The sequence below is a fragment of the Phymastichus coffea genome, unplaced genomic scaffold (assembly GCF_024137745.1).
Source record: "Phymastichus coffea isolate CEN01 unplaced genomic scaffold, Cenicafe_Pcof_1.1 PCOF00003, whole genome shotgun sequence".
NCBI classification, from domain to species: domain Eukaryota; kingdom Metazoa; phylum Arthropoda; class Insecta; order Hymenoptera; family Eulophidae; genus Phymastichus; species Phymastichus coffea.
The window spans coordinates 13,194,673-13,217,084 of record NW_026706814.1 but is presented as its reverse complement, the minus strand read 5'-3'; the positions used below and the strand labels follow the sequence as shown (position 1 = coordinate 13,217,084).

The 22,412-nt window shown below is 35.5% G+C and overlaps 2 protein-coding genes across 2 annotated transcripts; both read right to left on the bottom strand.

Annotated features, from left to right (window-relative positions):
• Positions 1-3,287: 3,287 nt before the first annotated feature.
• On the bottom strand, positions 3,288-6,513 carry LOC131665988 (juvenile hormone esterase-like). The gene is made up of 10 exons (XM_058938294.1): positions 6,433-6,513; positions 5,446-5,583; positions 5,212-5,368; positions 4,949-5,134; positions 4,664-4,866; positions 4,357-4,517; positions 4,148-4,295; positions 3,918-4,062; positions 3,701-3,830; positions 3,288-3,612 (listed from the first exon to the last, which is right to left on the bottom strand). Exons 1-10 carry the CDS (start codon positions 6,496-6,498, stop codon positions 3,288-3,290), a joined length of 1,659 nt encoding a protein of 552 aa, XP_058794277.1. The 5' UTR covers positions 6,499-6,513.
• A 10,197-nt stretch (positions 6,514-16,710) lies between these two features.
• Positions 16,711-22,188, bottom strand: LOC131665977 (esterase E4-like). Its single transcript, XM_058938283.1, has 12 exons — positions 22,108-22,188; positions 21,121-21,258; positions 20,887-21,043; positions 20,631-20,816; positions 20,346-20,548; positions 20,036-20,196; positions 19,827-19,974; positions 19,597-19,741; positions 19,380-19,509; positions 18,988-19,291; positions 17,344-17,982; positions 16,711-17,055 (listed from the first exon to the last, which is right to left on the bottom strand). Exons 1-12 carry the CDS (start codon positions 22,171-22,173, stop codon positions 16,711-16,713), a joined length of 2,622 nt encoding a protein of 873 aa, XP_058794266.1. The 5' UTR covers positions 22,174-22,188.
• Positions 22,189-22,412: the final 224 nt, after the last annotated feature.

The following is a 22,412-nucleotide window of genomic DNA, read 5'->3' as shown; positions in this document are numbered from 1 at the left end:
GAAGACCTTGGGATACCAAAAACTATCATTTCAGAAATTTTAACCGAAAAGTTAGGAATGAAACGCGTGTGTGCGAAATTCATCCCAAAATTGCTCACAGCAGAGCAGACGAACATTCGCTTAGAAATCGCTCTTGACTATCTGGAAATGGTCAATAATGATGATAATGTGCTTAGAAAAGTTAGTACAGGTGATGAATCATGGGTTTATGGTTATGATCCTGAAACAAAAGAACAATCTTCACAGTGGAAGCATTCTGAATCGCCAAGACCAAAAAAAGCACGTTAAAGTCAGAGCAATGTTAAGTCAATGTTGATTGTTTTTTTCGATTGTGAAGGTGTTGTACATCACGAATATGCACCAACAGGTCAGATAATCAATAAAGAATATTACATTCAAATGTTAAAACGTTTGCATGATGCAGTAAGAAAAAATGGCCGCACTTTTGGGAAAGTGGTGACTGGCTTCTCCATCACGATAATGCGCCAGCGCATTCATCCAATCTTGTGCAGCAGTTTTTGAGCAAATACAATATCGCATTGTTTCGACAACCTTCATACAGTCCCGACATAGCCCCTTGTGACTTTTGGCTGTTTCCAAAATTAAAAAAACCACTCAAAGGACAACACCGATTCGATGACAAAACAACGGTTGAAAACAATGCGACGAGTGTACTTAAGGCTATCTCTAAAAGTAAGTTCCAGGACTGTTTTGAAAAGTGGAAACATCGATGGAACCATGTTATTCAATAAAGTAGGGATTAATTTGAAGGATGCCACCCACCAGATGATAAAGAATAACGCTAGCACGAAAATATAAAAGTAGGTCAAATACTTTCCGGACAGACCTCGTATACGCCGAGTCGTGGCGTAAGGAGTTGATATTAGATTCGGTATCCGGAGTTTAATATTTTTTGTAAAGATGGGATTCCTGCGACCAGTGGCGGAATAGTATTTTTGATCAAGAAAACTTATCACTATTCAGAGATAAAAGACTGTAAACATGGAAGTTCTTAGACAGAATTATGTGAAATTGAAATTTCAAATTTAAAAAAAACGGGTCTCCATAATCGTTTACTATAAGTTGTCCAACACTTCACTAAACAACCTTGAGTGAGGCACAATTAATAGTAATACTAAACATTAAGTCTCGATGTATACTAGTAGGAGATTTCATTTCTCATAATCATGCCTGGAACTGATCCAAAACAGACGAGAATGAAAAAAAAGTATTAACAAACTAAGAAAATCTATCTTTTTCTTTGTAACAAGAATACCGTTATTTGTAAAAATACGGAAAACCATTGCCAAAGCCACATCGATCTCATTTTTTCAACTCTCAATATAGCGCAATTACTGAAAGTTAAGCCGACTTGAATAAAATAAACATTATCTACCATCAAACTGCTTTCCTAGCTAACCAAACAGTGAAGTCATGGCCTCACCATATAGTCTATAAGTTCCTCAAGAAAGGTAAAATATCTCTATAGCCGAGTGTAATAACATTTTACAGTATATTATGCACATTGCACATTTATTCTTATCTATCTACATTTCAAAATTAGTACTTTATTATAACTTTTTCGCACTATCATGTATACAATTACTAAATAACCTTTAATAAGTTCTAATAAAGCTTAGATCCGTAAAATATAATAATTACCTCCGAGTATAATTAGCTTTTGCTGAAAATATGTGGAATCGTACATCTTGCAGGAAGATTTAATTATTCAGAAGAGTAGGAGCAATCAGATTTTATTTTTGTCTTCAATTCTTGGCCAGATACATAATTTAATAAATTGTTAATAGAGGCAATTATTGATATATTAGCGACACCAGATTTTTCAATCCAGGAAAAGCCGAAGTGATAACTTTTAATTACCAATCAACATTCAAGAATAATTTTTCTATGAATAATTGAGAACTTTGATTGAATGACCGTAGCAATATCGTTAAAGTCTACTTCTACAAGTACATAGACTGTAGTCGTCGTCGATGAAAACGTTGACATTATACGCCTTATCGGCATACCAAGAAATCGAAGATAATTCTGTATACTCAGTCGTATAAGTAAGCTTATATGTTGTTGAATTTAAACTAAAATTCATTTTGTATTTTGAATGGTATTATACACTGATGTAATAGGCAAGTCCAAGCGATGCCAAATTTACAACGCCAAAATTTTCTGAGCCACGGGAGACTTTTTCTTATATCGCATTTTCCTTCGTAACGTTTTTCTTAATAGTTAGTCTCATCAGGTGTGTTGGTCGAATGTGTTGTTTAATATCATATCTGTATGCATATTTATTTAATATAATAAATATTCAACATATAATAATTAACTACATTAATTGCAGATCAGCTTTCCGTTGAGAGATATTGTTAAGTAATGTTTTGTTTTTTAAAAATTAACTTCACTCAGTTCGACATAAGCACTGAATGAAAGTGGGCTTTTCAATTCTTACAAGTATAAATGAGAGATAGTCTTAAAATCTACAAGTTCGATTGGAATTCTAGTGGTCCTACTTTTAGTGTCAGTCTTCGCGTTGGCGATTAACTAAATACACATTAGAAAAGCCTATGAATCGAAGTACACTTGAAAAAATAGATGATTGAGAAGAGGAGCATAGCAAATAGACCTTGCATTTAAAAAGGCATTCTTATTACTGCGTACAAATTGTATCCATCCTTTATACGCCATTTTCCAAACTGTTATTCTTGTGTTCACTGCAATAGAAATAATAATAAGAATGGCATTTGCTTCATTTCTGTATTACACATCAGTTTGCAGACTAGATACTTTGAAAACCAATTATCTATAGATCCTGTAAGAAAACAATCTTGTTAACTGGTAGCGCAAAAAATTAAATACTATAATTGCTGCAAGATATTATTCACTATATTTTTGATATCAATTAGATCTTTTTATTGTAAATGTTGAATAGGAATAATAACAATAAAAATCATTATAGTTGTTTTCCAAGTTTATGCAATAGCAATTTGTTCTGACTACATTAATGATCGATAATTTTATTGTTCAATTTAAAAATATTTTTGTACTGAAACGACTGCAGGGGTATAGGGAGACCTTACAACAGAGTTATTACGAAATCAAATTTGATAACCTAATTCTAATCATCTTTGTAATGTAACTTGTATCAATATCACAGTATAATTTCACATTTCATTTTATTTTCATTTATTCGATTCTGAGTAATGAATATTTATCTTTCGAAACAATGAATGTGAAATGATGATCCATCTTATCTCGACAATCCATTACAATTTTTAGCCTAGTCTTGGAATGAATGCCCTCCTATGAAAAGAGAAGACCTTTTCCCTTAATTTCCTAATTAGTTTCTCGTTTATATCGTCGGGTATTCTATCTGTACTATTCATTACATAACTAGAAACAGGTCTTGTCATTGTCTTACAGTAATTCAAAATATGAGAGTTTCCAAGTCCAGCATATTGGTAAATTTTAAAAAATGTATCTGTGGGGCGTTTCAACTTTACGTAAAGACCTTCACTAATTTCCAAATGTTTTCCCCAAACCTTCGAGTCTGGCCATACTATACCTAACAAATCAGACGTACTATTTGGAGTCGGATTACTGCAATATGAAATATCAATTTATATGTACTGTAGCTTTTACAAAACCATGTAATAAAATGTAAGTGGTAAAGCGTTATTGTATTAACCTATATTTAGCAAAGTTTGTCCACATACGAGTCATTCTTTGTCTTGTTATTTTTATGGTAGGTTCTTCAAGAGGAAGTTGTATGTGAGGTCTATAAAATATGTAAGACAATTCGTCTCCGTGTCCAGCTCCTTTAAATATTCATCGATTATTGGTTCATTACAGTTAGTGCCATACACATTGTATATTATTATATTATTTTTCATGAATTTTATTACCTTTCATACGTACACCTTCGGTTTTATGAGCTGAAAATTGAGGATCAAAAGTATAGCGGTAATAATAAATAGGGTAATTATTATGATCTAGCATTATCCGTTGCTTCATATCTATACCAGCGGTAAAAAATATGTCTGATGTGTCCTAAAAGAATGTTAAATAAAATTAGTAGTTATTTTTTAACTCATTAATTATACTGTTTGTCAATGTTTCTTCAATAGAAAAAGACCTTAAGCAGCTGATTTATTACGGTTTCCGATAAATTTGAAATTTCAGAAAATTTCAATTTCGCAATCTGGGTTAAAAGTGGCAAATAAATATCTAGTTTACCAATCTTCACCATTTTCAAAGCAGTATTGACCATATCTAATAGTGTTCTAAAACCTGATAAAAATGCAAATTATTAAAATTATATTATGATATTATTTCTTTTGCAACGTAACTTCACCAAAAGTTGAAGTTTCAACTGCAGTAAAGCCCATCAAATGAGGTCCTTTATTATAGTTGCCCAGTGTATATTTAATCATAGAACACTGTGTCAAGAATTTTTCTTGATGTTTGGCGACCGAATTGTCTTCAACTATCGGTCTAAAAGGCATCTAAATCGAAAATTGTAAAATAGTTTATGCAATAATATAGTATCTTCTAATGAAAAATATTATATACATTGGCATTATTGTAATATAGCCACAACGTGTTAAAATATTTATTTGACTATTTTAACAAAGTCCGAAAATTATCTCACCAATGGGATTACATTTGATGCTCTAACGATATCGTGAGCCGATGCTTTGTAAAGAACTTGAAGCAGTTCGTTTTTGTTGCTTGTAACTTCGCCAAGTTTGGTTCCAAGAATGAAAGCATTTTTCTCAGCTTCTGATGCACTTTCAATACCCCAGTAAAGGCACAGTGTTGAACCACTCATACCAATCGATTGTTTGAACAAACCTGTGAAGAAATTGAAAATTAAGAAATCAGACTTGAAATTTGTTCGAGAAATTTATAACAGCGAAGATATTTTTGACGGTACCAGAAGACATATTTGAAAGTATATGGAGATCTACGGCAACTGATCCGGCATTTTGACCGAAAATCGTTACTTGTTTTGGATCTCCTCCAAAATTAGCGATATTTTTCTGGACCCATTTGAGAGCTAAATTTTGATCTTTGAGTCCACAGTTCCCAGTAGCATTTTCATGATTCAAACTTAAGAATCCTATAAAATATATTAACATTTTTAAGCTGAGAGTATATTCTTACCTAAAACTACGACGGAGCCCTTAAATATACTACCTAAGGCATCTAGACGATAATTCATGGACACGACAATAACGTCTTCTTCAAGAAGAAAATCTGGTCCATAGTAGGAAGCGTTAGAATTACCAGTTCTGTATGCACCTCCGTGAATCCAAACCATCACTGGCTTTGCTTGTTGATGGTGGAATTGGATCTATAAAATAAATATTAAAAACTCATTATAAACTAAACATTCCATTACAGATAATAACAAAAGAACAGCGTTACTACATGAGGGGTGAAAACATTAAGATACAAGCAATCTTCCGAACCAACAACCGTCGAACTTGTGCTATTGTATTGAATACACATACTTCCTTCTGTGGTAGCATTTAAAACATCTTCCCATGACTCTGTTTCCTCAGGAGGCTGTAAATTATTTCATTTATTTAAAAATTTGTTCTTTTTTTCTTAGAAATGTACAATTTTTACATAAAAAGTTTAGATATTTATGTCTGAAGTATTGGTAATATACGCCGGATATCATGAACGTGCGTATTCTACATATCAAATACTAGTCATTGCTATCATTTACAAAGTAACGGTAATGTCAGATAACTTAACAATACGAGTACATACCTGTTTGTAAAAGGAAGTTTATTAGCTATTCTTATCGAAAGTATACATCTATGGGAGATTAGTATATAGTGTTTGCCAAAGCGATAACCGTAAAATTAAATATTTGTTTTCATTAATATTAGAGATCTTCATATACTCGGTGGGACTCCCCCGCGCCTTCTTTTTCCCGAACATAAACGCATTTTTTCAAAATAAGAAAATTGACATACGAGTAAGTTGCGATCGTCTAGAAATTATGTATGAAAACATTTTTTGCTGCAAACAATAGTGCACAGATATTGTGATTTCAATTGTGACTTGAAGGGCCAATTTTGAACACTAATGGTCGATCGTTTTACTGGTTGGAGCATTTCATCATATTACCTTATAAGAACAAAATTATCGCTTATTCATATTACGATTTCTAGGAATTTATTGTTTGCAGTGAAAAAATTATTTCAAAACAGTTTCTCGGTACCTGCAGCTTACTCTGATATATCAATTTTATCTTTTTTAAAAGGTTATTAGGAACGGAGGGTTCGAAAATATATTTATCTAACATTATTTATTTAGTTGTAGTGAAATTATTTTATTATTAATCTATTAGTAGTATTATCTATTAGTAGTAGGTGAAATGACAAAACGTCAAGTTATCATTACCTGGAATCTTAAATGATTGACAGGAGGTTTCGCATATGGAATCCCTTTAAAAGCCGCATATGTCATAGATTTGTCTATTGTACTTAAAATATCGCCTCTAACAGGGCCACTATGTGTTTGAATAATAGATGTAAATGCTGTTTTTCCCGTTGAAAATAACACAAATAACCAGCAGGATAACGCGAAAAATTTCTTAACTAACATTTCATCAACGGTTGATTAAATCTATTAAGTACGTTTAGGAAATTTTAATACTACGTACAACGAGAGAGTACTCTAAAATTGAAAAGCTTAAACTATTTAAGCAAAAGTATTATCACTGGTCTTTATTTAATATGTCAGGGAATGTGCTTTATCGTAATGAAAACCATATGTTGATAAATTTATTCATCATATCAGTATTCGTCTCTAATTAGATATCAGAGATAACGAATGTATTATATTTTTTATGAAAAACAATTTATAGAATAATTATCACGTTTGTTTAAGTCTACTATTAATATGTTGGTTACCGAATTTTAGTAAAGTTGCGCATGCAGTAAACGTCATTCAATATTAGTATATTTTTAAGGCCCTACTGTTGTAATATTCAGAATACTTGTGACCACTCTTCATATTTCACGAATAATTCAATATTATTATAAGCTTTCACTATCTACACTTTTACCTTCCAAAAATCTCGATTATAATGGATTCTGAGAAAAAATTGTAAGTAAAATAGTAAAGACCAAGAAATGGTGACTTCAAGTTTGACCTACAGGTTGATTTTCAAGGTCAAATCGGAATTAGCTTCAATTTTTTAAATGGAAACTTATATTTTTTACTGTGGATTCGTATTTTTGTTTAAAAAAAAATACGTACGTTTTGTATAAAACATTTTTTTTTAAGTTTCCTTCTCTTACTCTAATGGGCGTGATATACAGCGACACAATCAAGTCTGAATCAGACAACCTGATTAAGTAAGTCATAACTTCTGTTTATTATCATTGTGTCAAGGTGTTGAAAAACGTGTTTTTTATTTTGAAAACAAGATCCTTTGGAACTTCGAAAATTATTTTTCTGTTCAGATAGAGTATATATTATAAGTGAGATATTATTAGGACAAGTCTACGAAGTGTATCTAGGAATCTAATCTGAGTTGCGGAAAGAGATTTTTGGATTGGCGGATCAGATTACTTGCTTCCGTTCTACACGCTTACGTTCTCTAACGAGTGTGTGCATCGTTACGTCTGTATGATTACGCCTGCCGCACCACAAGAAAGGTCTCAACCGAGACGGTTCAGTAACATATATTCCAGTTCCGGTGTTCATACTGTTATCACAACTGCTATATCGTCAGAGTGGGCGACCAGTTTTACCCTCAGGAGTTTCACAAATGTCTGGTACAATATGTTCCAGAATACTAGTCCCAAGATAGATTCCTAGTCAACACCTGTGAAATTCATCTATTTGCCGTCCCGTCTGTTGTCTCGTACGTAATCTATATTTTCGTAGGTACTCCATCATCACCTATATCAAGTAAGGGGAGGGGCTGCACTGAAGGTTTGAAGAACCTCTAGAGTGTCCTCAACGGTATTGAAGGAGTTTTTGATGTCTAGTGTCGCGAGTAACACTATTGGTCTTGTTTTGTAGTAGATGCGCCTCGTACACAGGCAGTCATCGGTGACTTCTCGTATCGTCCTTATTGTCAAGAGGTCCCTTCGAAATCTGTGCTGGTTATTCATTTACTGTTATCACGTTCGTAAGTCTCAGTTTCCGTAGCGCTTCTTAAAGCTGTGTCTAGAAGGCTCAGAAGCTTGTAGGAATGCCGTACATTCGGTGCTCCTATTCCTTTATGTAGGAGAACCAGTCTCACCGTCTTCCTTCGCTTACAGAAGATATCAGCTCACAAGTTCGTGTTATATATGTCCAAGAAAAGTTCTGGCCATACACTCGCGATCTGTCGGAGAGTTTCTGCTGGTATATAGTGTAGTGCTGATACTTTGTCGCGTTTAAGCGTGGACACAGCTCAGGTAAGTTCCACTTCTGTAAACTCAGGCACTGTCGGTCACTTGTCATCCGTGATGTCGTCCATCATTAGTTGGCTTGGAAACAGTCCGTCTGCTATTGTATTTACGGAGTCTCTGTCCTTTAGCTCTGAAGGGCCTAGGAACCCTAGTTTTTTCGTCATAATCTTGTAACCTAGTCCTCAGAGGTTCGGTTCCACTTTTTCGTATAGTTGTTTTTCACATTGGTTTTTGCTATCTCTAATTAAGGTGATCAGTACCTTCCGTGCTGTCATATACGCAGTCGTTAGTCTACGTATCTGCGTCAGGGCTTCCCCTATTTTTCGCGGGATATACTCTCCTGCAGGTAATGCACTCCGTCCGGAATTCAATCTCGTCCGTCCACCAGTACATTGCCTTTTTGTTTACTCTGTCCTTGCGTCGGGTCATCGAGGCGTCGCGTAGTTGTACTACCAGTTTTATCTTCTTGTCTGTTATCCAGTTCGTTCATTTCCGCGTCCCAAATCCTGCCGGGACACTTGCGATGGCACCCGGTGCCTTAAGTAGTAGTTCTTAGAGACGTTCTTGTCTCCGTAGATTCCAGTACTTTGTGGTACTATCTCCGATCTATTCAATACGTTCATCATACAGTCGCCATCCTCTTATTCACAATGAGTTCCTGCTTGAAGTCATTGTCAAATCGGTATTGAGTACCCGTAGCCCAGTCGTCTGTATATCAGCGTCGTTCCTTGGCTTGGTTGGTCACTTACAGATCGAGCCTTGCGGCCATCTCCAGCAGCAGCCTACCGCGTTTATTCGTTGTTGTCATGCCCTACTTGATTGCCTTGGGATTAATATCGCCCTTAATGACGAGATTTCCCGAGAGTTCTCTAAGGACGACTACCTTCAGATTATCGATTTATTCTTCGAATACCACCATCGTGCAGTTTGGATTCAAATATACTTTAAGTAGGTGATGGTTTCCACTCTGCTAAAATAAGCATATTTTTTAAAATTTATTTTTTATAGGAGAGATCTCCGATAATATACTAATAAATACATATATTATATATTAAAATTACATGTTAAAAATACAATTTAAAAATTTAATTTAATTAATCACTAACAATTTTTAACAATAAATAACGATATAAATAAACAATATACATATAATATAATGAGTAAAATGCAAAAAGGATGATGTAAAGAATAATTAAATTCTGAAGCTCATAAATTCCAACATGCACTGAATCACTCCTGAAAATCTTGACATCATCCGCATAAAAGAGTTTCCTTGAATATTTGATGGCCGCAAAACAATCATTGTAATGAAGACAATAAAAAATAGTGGACCAAGATGAGAGCACCAGTGCAGTAAGACCCCGATACAGCCAAAGCATTCCAATTTACTAATTAGAAGCGAGTGGCTTACTTGATCAAATGCACTAGTTCGATCCATATAGACAATATCGATCTGTTCACCCATATCCAGAACATCAACCAGATTCTCAACAAATACAGCCAGATTTGAGACTTTAGACCGAAGAGGATAGAAACCATGTTGAACAAGGTTAATGCCACATAGTAAATAGGATGAAATACCAGCTGTCACCAGACAATCAAACAACTTAGAGAAGACACACATCTTGGCAATTGGATGATAGTTCATTACATCACTCTTATTAACCTTTATTTTTATATACAGTAATCGCATATGATTCCTTTCAGGCAACAGGACTCTGCGCAAGTTACTGATTATATAGAAAATATAAGGTTTCACCAAGTTACACAATCTTAATTTGTGTAATAAAATATGCTGGTAGATTATCAGCTGGTATATTATCAGATTATCGGCTTCAAGGATTCGCCAATGCCATTCAGGCCTCTTTCAATATCAAGCATACTACGATTCATTGAATAAATCTGCGCGAACAAATTTGCAATATGCTGAGTACCTTCCACTACCCTATTACCGAGAGCCATTGTTTTAGTAAAAGTGGTTCCACCGATATTTCTCCTCGCAAAACGCTAAAAACTACCAGGGTCAGTGCGAAGGAAATCTTCAGAGTTACTAACATAATTATAAAAGTCCGCACGCTGCAACCTCTTACATGACGAACTCAAGCTACAAAACTCGATAAAAATATCAACACTTCCACTTGATATATAAAAAGCATGTGAAGTCTTCTTCCTATGGATCACATCCCTCAAATCATGCGACATCCAGGCTGGATAACTAGATATTGTTTTCTTCATTCTCGGAGTATGTTTCCACAGGACACGATCGTGAACGTTAGAAACATTTGCACAGTGATGAGTAACCGCTCACTTTGTCAGCCTAGCTATTATTATTATTATTATTGTTGTTGTTGTTGTTGTTGTTATTATTATTATTATTATTATTACTATTATTTAGATTATATTATTATTATTTATGTTATTATTATTATTTTTATTTGTTGGTGGTAAAAAAAACGGGAAATCTGCCTAAACCAGACGGTGGCCCTCTTGTCTACCAAGGCAGTCTGACGGATTCCGGGGACACGTCAGCCTCAGCAGCGAGTAAACTGGATTGCTCCAACCCTTCCGCAGCAGGGGCTTCGGTGGCCCACGGAACCGTCTAACCCGCCATCCATCGAATAGGCCCCTCAGGGCATTCAGAAACATGCCTTCCGGATAGAAAATTCTACCTTCTGTTCAACCCTCAGCATAAGACCATTTTCGTATTACTTTTCCGCTGCGGGTTCTTTCCAAATGTCTATTCGTTTCATTGGTTTCGTTATGTCTTTCCATTTCCATTTCATTTATTCAACCATTCATACATCATACACCCTTAGTATTTCTCATACACATTATTATTATTATTATTATTCTTTCTATTATCATTATTATTAGTGGTCAATAAACAGATGAATTCTCTACGGACCATGTGACGGAGTCCTCCGGACGGTCACCTCAAGCTAGGTTGTTATAACTAATGGCCGAGACATCACTGCCGACCTGATCGCGTTTAAACCTACTTCGCCCTGTCAGTCCTAACACCGCAGTAAGACTGTCGTGATAAGGAGAAGCAATATCCCTCATTGTTCGTTCTCCAGCGGAGAACTACATTTGCATTGATTCCCGCCGAGGAACTCGTGTCGTCTTATATACTCTCTTTGTCGTCATGTCCTGTGTCTCGTTACGTTCATTTAGTCATTTCACGTTTATCCTCTCTTTCATACAGTATTCGCATTCACATGTTCAGATAGTACGTCGCTGATATCATACTTAGTGCACAAGCACTGAACAGCTAAGCCGACGCCTCTCAAAATAACACTAAAACTCAAAATCAAGTGAAGGAATATAACGGCACCCTTCTATTCAATAAACCTAAAGGAATTGAAAATCCACGAAAATTGATATAAACAACTGCCTCCAGTACCTCCGCCGTCTTTAAATTGCAATCTACCAATGAAGTCCCAAAAAAAAAGCGGAATAGTATTTTTGATCAAGAAAACTTATCACTATTCAGAGATAAAAAATAGTAAATATAGAAGTTCTTAGACAAATTATGTGAAATTGAAATTTCAAATTTAAAAAAACCATAATGGTTTACTATAAGTTGTCCAACACTTCACTAAGCAACCTTGAGTGAGGCACAATTATTAGTAATACTAAACATTAAGTCTCGATGTATACTAGTAGGAGATTTCATTTCTCATAATCATGCCTGGAACTGATCTAAAACAGACGAGAATGGAAAAAAAGTATTAACAAACTAAGAAAATCTATCTTTTTCTTCATAACAAGAATACCGTTATTTGTAAAAATACGGAAAACCATTGCCAAAGCCACATCGATCTCATTTTTTCAACTCTCAATATAGCGCAATTACTGAAAGTTAAGCCGACTTGAATAAATATAAACAGTATCTACCATCAAACTGCTTTCCTAGCTAACCAAACAGTGAAGTCATGGCCTCACCATATAGTCTATAAGTTCCTCAAGAAAGGTAAAATATCTCTATAGCCGAGTGTAATAACATTTTACAGTATATTATGCACATTGCACATTTATTCTTATCTATCTACATTTCAAAATTAGTACTTTATTATAACTTTTTCGCACTATCATGTATACAATTACTAAATAACCTTTAATAAGTTCTAATAAAGTTTACATAAAAAACAATGTAAATCCCATTTTGCTAAGCTTCAAAGTAACCGTATTATTTTGATTAGATCTGATGTATATCCTTCGAGATACAACTTTTGCGTTCAGATCCGTAAAATATAATAATTACCTCCGAGTATAATTAGCTTTTGCTGAAAATATGTGGACTCGTACATTTTTTTTTTTTTTATTGAGGCAATTTAATTCATACAGAATTATTATGCTAAGTACAATACGAACACATTAATTGATACAGAAGGATTGTGCATGTCTCAAGTTGCCTTTTCGTGTTTATGTGATTTCGTTCATTACAACGCAATTACAATGAGAGTTTACAATCACATAGAAAAGAGTATAGGATTTTACAGGTTTTTACGCAAGGGTTTAACAAAAAGACGTTGGAGGTGAGTGGTGGGGAGAATTTCATTTGTTGTAGATTTTTAAGAAGGGTTGAGCGGGAAATATTGTACAGAGGACAGAGCCAAAGTATGTGATCTAAGTCTTGTGAGTCATGGCCACACGAGCAGTCAGCTGAGGTAAGGTTTATCTTGCTGAGAGAGGCATTTAGACTATAGTGGTCCGATCGGCATCTATTTATGGTGGTGATGATTACCCTCGGTAAGTTTAAGCCGGAAAACCATGGCTTTGATTGAGGCGTAAAGTATTTTGTGAAGTATTTTTCACCTTTAGTTAGAGATTGTGCAATTAGAATGGAGTTAGTATTTTCAGTGGCAAGTTTCTTGTGTTTCTCTCTAAAATCTAAAAAATGTGTGGAATCGTGAAAAGGTTGTCAGGGTTTGACAGAGAGGCTTTTTTGGCTATTTCATCGGCAGTGTCATTGCCTTGAATGCCCGAATGAGATGGGATCCAGAAGAAATAGATGCTGTTCGGGCTGAGTTTGGAAAATTCGAGAGTTTTTCTTTTGATTTCGTATATGTAGGGGTTGATTTCAACTGACATTTTGGCGTTTTTGAGAGAGAGTAAGGCACTTAGCGAGTCAGAGAAAATAGAGTAATTGTGGGCAGGGTTTTTTAGAGCGATGTCAATAGCTAGCAGAATGGCGAGACATTCGGCGGTGAAAATGGAAGCAGTATTGTGCGAACTTATGGAGGAGGATATGTTCAAGGCAGGGCATATGCAGGTGCTGCCGGTTGAAGCAGAAAGCGGAGTCTTGCTGCCGTCAGTGAATATGGCAATCGAGTTATTTTCTGCGATTATGTTGTTTATTTCAGTGTTTGGGTTGATGGGCTTTTTTTTTAGCGAGATACCGAAATTTGTGTCTATGTTCAAGTTCTTTATGATTGAGTCGTAGTCTTGTATATGCATTTTGTAGTTGCTGCTGGAGTAAATGATATCTTCTAAGTCGCGGAGTTCTCTAGTGCAGATAGAAATGGTACGTACGTTATTTGAGAGGCGGTGGTTGGGGTTAAGGAGCTTCCTTTTAAAATGTTTGATTTTTTTACATGTTGACAAATTAGTGTTAGAGATTATTTTGGACAGGTAGCAGTTACACAGAAACTTTGCGCGCTCTTGTAGCAGGAGTAATTTGGATTCAGCAAGAAGAATGTTAGTAGGCGTGCTTTTGCGGAAGCCAAGGGCAAGTCTGATTGCTGAGAATTGGATCCTTTCGAGCTTTTCGATTTCTTTCAATTGTGTGGGGAAGTAGATAAAGCTGCAGTAGTCGAGACAAGAACGGACCTAGCTTTTGTACAAAATTAAAAGTGTGTCGGGGTCGGCGCCCCACCACGTACCTCTTACAAACTTGATAATATTGAGGGATCGAAGGCACTTGGCTATCATGGAATTGATGTGGTCTTTAAAGTTGAGCTTGTAGTCTAAAATTACACCTAAGAATTTTACAGAATGGCTGGATTGTAAAGTGACATTATCGACGACGATTTCAGAGGAATCTGGAGGGGTATTTTGGTTGTTGAATTGTATGTAGACGGTTTTGGTTACACAGAAATCAAGACCTAGTTCAGAAAGCTTAAGGTGGATTGTCTTTATGGTTTTTTCTAGCAGTTTTTCGCGGGATTTGATTTTTTGACTGAGATAGATAGCGATATCGTCGGCGAATTGAGACATGTTGACGCTTTTTGGTAGGCCATTAGCTACGTATGATACATAAATACAGTAAAAAAGAGGGCTTAGCACGCCTACTTGCGGTACGCCACGATTGACTGTTCTGGTGGCAGAGCCCAGACTGTCAGTGTGAATAATTCTGTCGGTAAGAAGGAATTGAACGAATTTGACGAGATTAGAGGGGCAGCCAAGTGAAGCTAATTTTACAAGTAAAAGATCTATTAGCACTTTATCGAATGCGCCACTGACATCTAGGAATGCAGCCAGAACACTATTTTTATTTGCGAAAGCCTCTTCGGTGTATACTAGAAAATTGGTGAGGTTGTCAGTTGTGCATTGGCCTTTTCGAAAGCCTGTTTGACTGCTAGGAAGAAGGTTGAAGTGTTCTATCCACCACTGCAGCCTGTTCTTCAGCAGGGTTTCGAAAAGTTTACATAAACAGGATGTGAGCGCTATAGGGCGGACATTCTTTCCATCGGACTTATTTATAAAGTGGATGAAAGAGTTTTTCCAGCTGTCTGGATAGGAATCGGTTGTGTGCATTTCGTTGAAAATATCTAGCAAGACGAGTTTATATTTAATGGGGAGGCATTGGATAGTGTCGAAGTCGATTCCATCAATTCCAGGGGACGACTTAGAGTTTTTACTTTCGAGGGCGACATTGAACTCAGTAAAGTCAAAGGGAGCACTGAGAAAGTCGTTTTCGTCGCAAACTGGCAAGTGGCTTGGGTCAGTGGAGCACCACGGGGGGCTTATTTTGTTGAGAGCAGATTCAATTTTAGATTGAGTTTGAAGGTTTTCAGAGGTGTGATCCGGTTTTGTTTTAGCCCATTTGTGTTTTAAAATTTTGCTAGAGTGCCACACGTAGCTACGATTAGATCTGAAGTTAAGTGAGCTAGCAAATGATCTATAGTGTAACTTTCTTTTTTTTTTTTGAATAAGTTAGTAGCTTGAGCGCAAGATTTTTTGTAAGATGTAAAGTCGTCGAGAGCTTTAGTAAAACGCCAGCGTTTGAACGCGGCTGTTCTGAGTCTTTTAAATTTGTCACACTCTGAGTCCCACCACATTACCGGGTTGCGATGAGTTTTGTTACAGACCGTTCTTTTTCTGGGGGAATTGTTTGCAATAGCCTCAGTTATAATATCAGTAAATAGGTTATATTTTCCATCTGCTGGTAGTGAATTATATTCATTGGAGAGAAGATAGACAAAGTTATTTTCGAGGCTAGTGTTAACTTTTTCCCAGTCCGTTCTAACTGATTTAACGTTGAATGACTTTTTGCGGTAAATGCTTTTAGTAACTGTTATGTTTATGTGAATAGGAATGTGGTCCGAGCCCCAGGAGTCTTTGGCTAGTTCAAATTTAATTTTGTCAGCAATATTTGGACTTGAAAATAAGAGGTCGAGGTTGGACGCGAGAGAGCCTTGGAACCGAGTGGAAGTGTATGTGTTATGGAGAAATAAGTCAGATTTATTGATACTTTCTGCGAGTCTGTCGCCGTTTGTGTCATTTTTTTGACAGTTCCAGCCTTTGTGGAGCGTTAAAGTCACCTAAAACAATTGTTGGATCATTTCTTTCGGCATGATTTAGTAGTGCATCCCATTGCGCTTGGGTTAGCGTACTACCCGGGGCTTGGTAACAAACAATTACATTTAGTGGAGGAGAAATGTTCGTTAATCGAATGCCGGCTATTTCAACTGTTGGGTCGGGGCTCTTGAGGTCGGTGAGTTCTGTGAAAGCTAGGTTGTTGCGCAAAAGTATGAGAATGCCGCCACCAATGGCATGGGAGCGATCTTTGCGAAAGGTCTTGTATCCCGTGAAATGAAAGTTTTTATTTTTTTCAGTTAGCCACGATTCGGCACAGGTAAAAATGTCAATTTCGGGTAAAGTTTTTAGGAGGTCTTCTTGTTTATTCACGATGCTTCTTGGATTCCAGAAGAGTAATCTGAGATCTTTCAGTTGAGTGGATGAGCTGTTTAAGCTGGTGGCAATGAGAGGTGTTTTGACAGAAGTAATATTGTTTTTTGCACGGGAAGTCATTTTGGAAAAGAGAGTGTTAGGTTTGTGACGAGTCGCTTTCATGTTCGGTGTCGATAACGCTGTAGGGCATTTTGGAGAGTTTCTTTTTCAATCGCGTTAAGCGCCCTTTGAGTGTTTTGTTTTCAATGAATTGATATATCTGGTCGATAGTAGAAATTACACCGTGTGAGCTGTCCGTGATGGTTAGAACAATACCTTGAGCGTCTCGTTGCGCGTGTGTTTTTGCTAGTATTGTTTCGAGAGTATTGAGATTGATTGGAGTAGCGGCTTGATGAAGCTTCAGTGCCTCATGAGCTGGACGTAGTAGCTCATGGAGATTTAAGGTGTTGTTGGATGCGTCCGAATCATCATCCTTGAATTTCTTTCGGGGATTAGGACGTTTGAATATGAGGCCAGAAATGTCAGTTTTCTTCACGGATTCTTGTTACAGCGAATCAGTTGGTTGCAGAGACGCACTGTCAGATGAAGAAGGCGACGTAGAGGGTGCGGGTCTCTTTGGGTTCAGAGTAGGCTCGCTGAGGAGGGAGACAGGTTCGTTTTGAATATTAGCTGGGCGGCTTTTCGTTGACTCTGTATGTGTGTGAAGCGTAGAGGCTTGAGTAGATTGATTTGGGCAGAGCTTGGCTGTGTGGCCGCTTTGTTTGCATACAAAGCAATTCATAGAGTCTGTACTGAAGTAGATCCAGTAGGCAGTGTTTTCGTAGTTAAGTTGAGTTGATTCCGGGAGTAATTTTTCGTCCTCTTCTTTTATGTAGATTTGTCTTCTGAATGACAGTATGTGAGACCGACCCGGTTTATTCAAACCTGCTCTTATGTGAGTGATGCTGGAGACTGGGTTGATTCCTTTATGTTTTAGGCATTCGAGTAGAGTGTCGTGCGGTATGACTGGACACACGTTGGAGATGACGACCCTTTTGTTTTTTCCAATGAGAGGTCTGATTTTGAGTTTGGCGTCTTTAACTATGACTTCTCTGCTAGAGAGATTCGATACTAAGCTTGTGTCGCTGAGGTAGACACATACTCTGTTGCCTGAGATCTTGGATATAAACTTTATGTTGTTGGGATCCGTAAGAATTTCAAGGCCGTCTATGTAGTCGTCTATTGCCGCTCCTACGATTGAGTCTAAAACAATGGCATGTTCCTTTTTTGGGAGAAGAGCTTGAGCTGTAATTGAGGCGTAGCTGTTAGATTTTGGTGCTGTGGAAGGGGTGTTGCTGTGATTATCTTTGTGGACGTCTTTGTCAGACTCCATTGTGGCTTGATGTTGTTGCAGCATTTCAAACTGCATCTGCAGTTTGAGAGCTGAGACACTAGCTAATCCTTCTAATAAGAAGGATTCGCTGTAGAACTTATGCACTAACACTCACAGTATAGCTGATTACACAAATAATATAAGGTTTAGTAGGAAGGTACAAACGCGTCGGTAGGCTGATTACAGCGCGAGTAAACACGTCTGCTCGCTTCGGTGTCTTAAACGCGACTCTGGAATCGTACATCTTTTACTCTATGAATCGAAGTACACTTGAAAAAATAGATGATTGAGAAGAGGAGCATAGCAAATAGACCTTGCATTTAAAAAGGCATTCTTATTACTGCGTACAAATTGTATCCATCCTTTATACGCCATTTTCCAAACTGTTATTCTTGTGTTCACTGCAATAGAAATAATAATAAGAATGGCATTTGCTTCATTTCTGTATTACACATCAGTTTACAAACTAGATACTTTGAAAACCAATTATCTATAGATCCTGTAAGAAAACAATCTTGTTAACTGGTAGCGCAAAAAATTAAATACTATAATTGCTGCATGATATTAATCACTATATTTTTGACATTAATTAGATCTTTTTATTGTAAATGATAAATAGGAATAATAACAATAAAAATCATTATAGTTGTTTCCCAAGTTTATATAATAGCAATTTGTTCTGACTACATTAATGATCGATAATTTTAGTTTTTGTTCACTTTAAAAATATTTTTGTAATAAACCGACTGCAGGGGTATAGGGAGACCTTACAACAGAGTTATTACGAAATCAAATTTGATAACCTAATTCTAATCATCTTTGTAATGTAACTTGTATCAATATAGTAAAATTTCACATTTCATTTTATTTTCATTTCTTCGATTCTGAGTATATATATATATATATATATATATATATATATATATATATATATATATATATATATATATATATATATATCTTTTGAAACAATGAATGTGAAATGATGATCCATCTTATGTCGACAATCCATCACAATTTTTAGCCTACTCTTGGAATTACTCTCATCCTATGACGAAAGAATAATTTCTCCCTTGCTTTCCTAATTAGTTTCTCGTTTATTTCGTCGGGTATTCTATCTGTACTCTTCACTACATGGCTAGAAACAGGTTTTGTCTGTGCCGTACAGTAATTTAAAATATGAGAGTTTCCAAGTCCAGCATATTGGTAAGTTTCAAAAAATGTATCTGTAGGGCGTTTCAACCTTACGTAAAGACCTTCACTAATTTCCAAATGCTTTCCCCAAACCTTCGAGTCTGGCCATACTATACCTAACAAATCAGACGTACTATTTGGAGTCGGATTACTGCAATATGAAATATCAATTTATATGTACTGTAGCTTTTACAAAACCATGTAATAAAATGTAAGTGGTAAAGCGTTATTGTATTAACCTGTATTTAGCAAAGTTTGTCCACATACGAGTCATTCTTTGTCTTGTTATTTTTATGGTAGGTTCTTCAAGAGGAAGTTGTATGTGAGGTCTATAAAATATGTAAGACAATTCGTCTCCGTGTCCAGCTCCTTTAAATATTCATCGATTATTGGTTCATTACAGTTAGTACCATACACATTGTATATTATTATATTATTTTTCATGAATTTTATTACCTTTCATACGTACACCTTCGGTTTTATGAGCTGAAAATTGAGGATCAAAAGTATAGCGGTAATAATAAATAGGGTAATTATTATGATCTAGCATTATCCGTTGCTTCATATCTATACCAGTAGTAAAAAATATGTCTGAAGTGTCCTAAAAGAATGTTAAATAAAATTAGTAATTATTTTTCAACTCATTTATTATACTATTTGTGAATGTTTCTTCAATAGAAAAAGACCTTAAGCAGCTGATTTATTACGGTTTCCGACAAATTTGAAATTTCAGAAAATTTCAATTTCGCAATCTGGGTTAAAAGTGGCAAATAAATATCTAGTTTACCAATCTTCACCATTTTCAAAGCAGTATTGACCATATCTAATAGTGTTCTAAAACCTGATAAAAATGCAAATTATTAAAATTATATTATGATATTATTTCTTTTGCAACCTAACTTCACCAAAAGTTGAAGTTTCAACTGCAGTAAAGCCCATCAAATGAGGTCCTTTATTATAGTTGCCTAGCGTATATTTAATCATAGAACACTGTGTCAAGAATTTTTCTTGGTGTTTGGCGACCGAATTGTCTTCAACTATCGGTCTAAAAGGCATCTAAATCGAAAATTGTAAAATAGTTTATGCAATAATATAGTATCTTCTAATGAAAAATATTATATACATTAGCAAATTTATTGTAATATAGCTACAACATGTTAAAATATTTATTTGACTATTTTAACAAAGTCTGAAAATTATCTCACCATTGGGATTACATTTGATGCTCTAACGATATCGTGAGCCGATGCTTTGTAAAGAACTTGAAGCAGTTCGTTTTTGTTGCTTGTAACTTTGCCAAGTTTGGATCCAAGAATGAAAGCATTTTTCTCAGCTTCTGATGCACTTTCAATACCCCAGTAAAGGCACAGTGTTGAACCACTCATGCCAATCGATTGTTTGAACAAACCTACGAAGAAATTGAAAATTAAGAAATCAGACTTGAAGTTTGTTCGAGAAATTTATAACAGCGAAGATATTTTTGACGGTACCAGAAGACATATTTGAAAGTATATGGAGATCTACGGCAACTGATCCGGCATTTTGACCGAAAATCGTTACTTGTTTTGGATCTCCTCCAAAATTAGCGATATTTTTCTGGACCCATTTGAGAGCTAAATTTTGATCTTTGAGTCCACAGTTCCCAGTAGCATTTTCATGATTCAAACTTAAGAATCCTATATTAACATTTTTAAGCTGAGAGTATATTCTTACCTAAAACTACGACGGAGCACTTAAATATACTACCTAAGGCATCTAGACGATAATTCATGGACACGACAATAACGTCTTCTTCAAGAAGAAAATCTGGTCCATAGTAGGAAGCGTTAGAATTACCAGTTCTGTATGCACCTCCGTGAATCCAAACCATCACTGGCTTTGCTTGTTGATGGTGGAATTGGATCTATAAAATAAATATTAAAAACTCATTATAAACTAAACATTCCATTACAGATAATAACAAAAGAACAGCGTTACTACATGAGGGGTGAAAACATTAAGATACAAGCAATCTTCCGAACCAACAACCGTCGAACTTGTGCTATTGTATTGAATACACATACTTCCTTCTGTGGTAGCATTTAAAACATCTTCCCATGACTCTGTTTCCTCAGGAGGCTGCAAATTATTTCATTTATTTAAAAATTTGTTCTTTTTTTCTTAGAATGTACAATTTTTACTTAAAAAGTTTAGATATTTATGTCTGAAGTGTTGGTAATATACGCCAGATATCATGAACGTGCGTATTCTACATATCATATACTAGTCATTGCTATCATTTACAAAGTAACGGTAATGTCTGATAACTTAACAATACGAGTACATACCTGTTTGTAAAAGGAAGTTGATTAGCTATTCTTATCGAAAGTATACATCTATCGGAGATTAGTATATAGTGTTTGCCAAAGAGATAACCGTAAAATTAAATATTTGTTTTCATTAATATTAGAGATCTTCATATACTCAGTGGAACTCTCCCGCGCCTTCTTTTTCCCGAACATAAACGCATTTTTTCAAAATAAGAAAATTGACATACGAGTAAGTTGCGATCGTCTAGAAATTATGTATGAAAACATTTTTTGCTGCAAACAATAGTGCACAGATATTGTGATTTCAATTGTGACTTGAAGGGCCAATTTTGAACACTAATGGTCGATCGTTTTACTGGTTGGAGCATTTCATCATATTACCTTATAAGAACAAAATTATCGCTTATTCATATTACGATTTCTAGCAATTTATTGTTTGCAGTGAAATAATTATTTCAAAACAGTTTCTCGGTACCTCCCAGCTTACTCTGATATATCAATTTTATCTTTTTTAAAAGGTTATTAGGAACGGAGGGTTCGAAAATATATTTATCTAACATTATTTATTTAGTTGTAGTGAAATTATTTTATTATTAATTTATTAGTAGTATTATCTATTAGTAGTAGGTGAAATGGCAAAACGTCAAATTATCATTACCTGGAATCTTAAATGATTGACAGGAGGTTTCGCATATGGAATCCCTTTAAAAGCCGCATATGTCATAAATTTGTCTATTGTACTTAAAATTTTACCTCTAACAGGGCCACTATGTGTTTGAATAATAGATGTAAATGCTGTTTTTCCCGTTGAAAATAACACAAATAACCAGCAGGATAACGCGAAAAATTTCTTAACTAACATTTCATCAACGGTTGATTAAATCTATTAAGTATGTTTATGAAATTTTAATACTACCTACAACGAGAAAGTACTCTAAAATTGAAAAGCTTAATCTATTTAAG

Excerpts from the sequence above, each read along its gene's own strand:
- LOC131665988 (XM_058938294.1), bottom strand. The coding sequence starts at position 6,498 with ATGACATATGCGGCTTTTAAAGGGATTCCATATGCGAAACCTCCTGTC. Across the intron at positions 5,135-5,211 it reads TTATCGTCTAGATGCCTTAG|GATTCTTAAGTTTGAATCAT; the intron begins GTAGTATATTTA and ends TATATTTTATAG. Across the intron at positions 4,296-4,356 it reads TCAACTTTTGGTGAAGTTAC|AACACTATTAGATATGGTCA; the intron begins GTTGCAAAAGAA and ends ATCAGGTTTTAG.
- LOC131665977 (XM_058938283.1), bottom strand. The coding sequence starts at position 22,173 with ATGACATATGCGGCTTTTAAAGGGATTCCATATGCGAAACCTCCTGTC. Across the intron at positions 20,817-20,886 it reads TTATCGTCTAGATGCCTTAG|GATTCTTAAGTTTGAATCAT; the intron begins GTAGTATATTTA and ends ATGTTAATATAG. Across the intron at positions 19,975-20,035 it reads TCAACTTTTGGTGAAGTTAG|AACACTATTAGATATGGTCA; the intron begins GTTGCAAAAGAA and ends ATCAGGTTTTAG.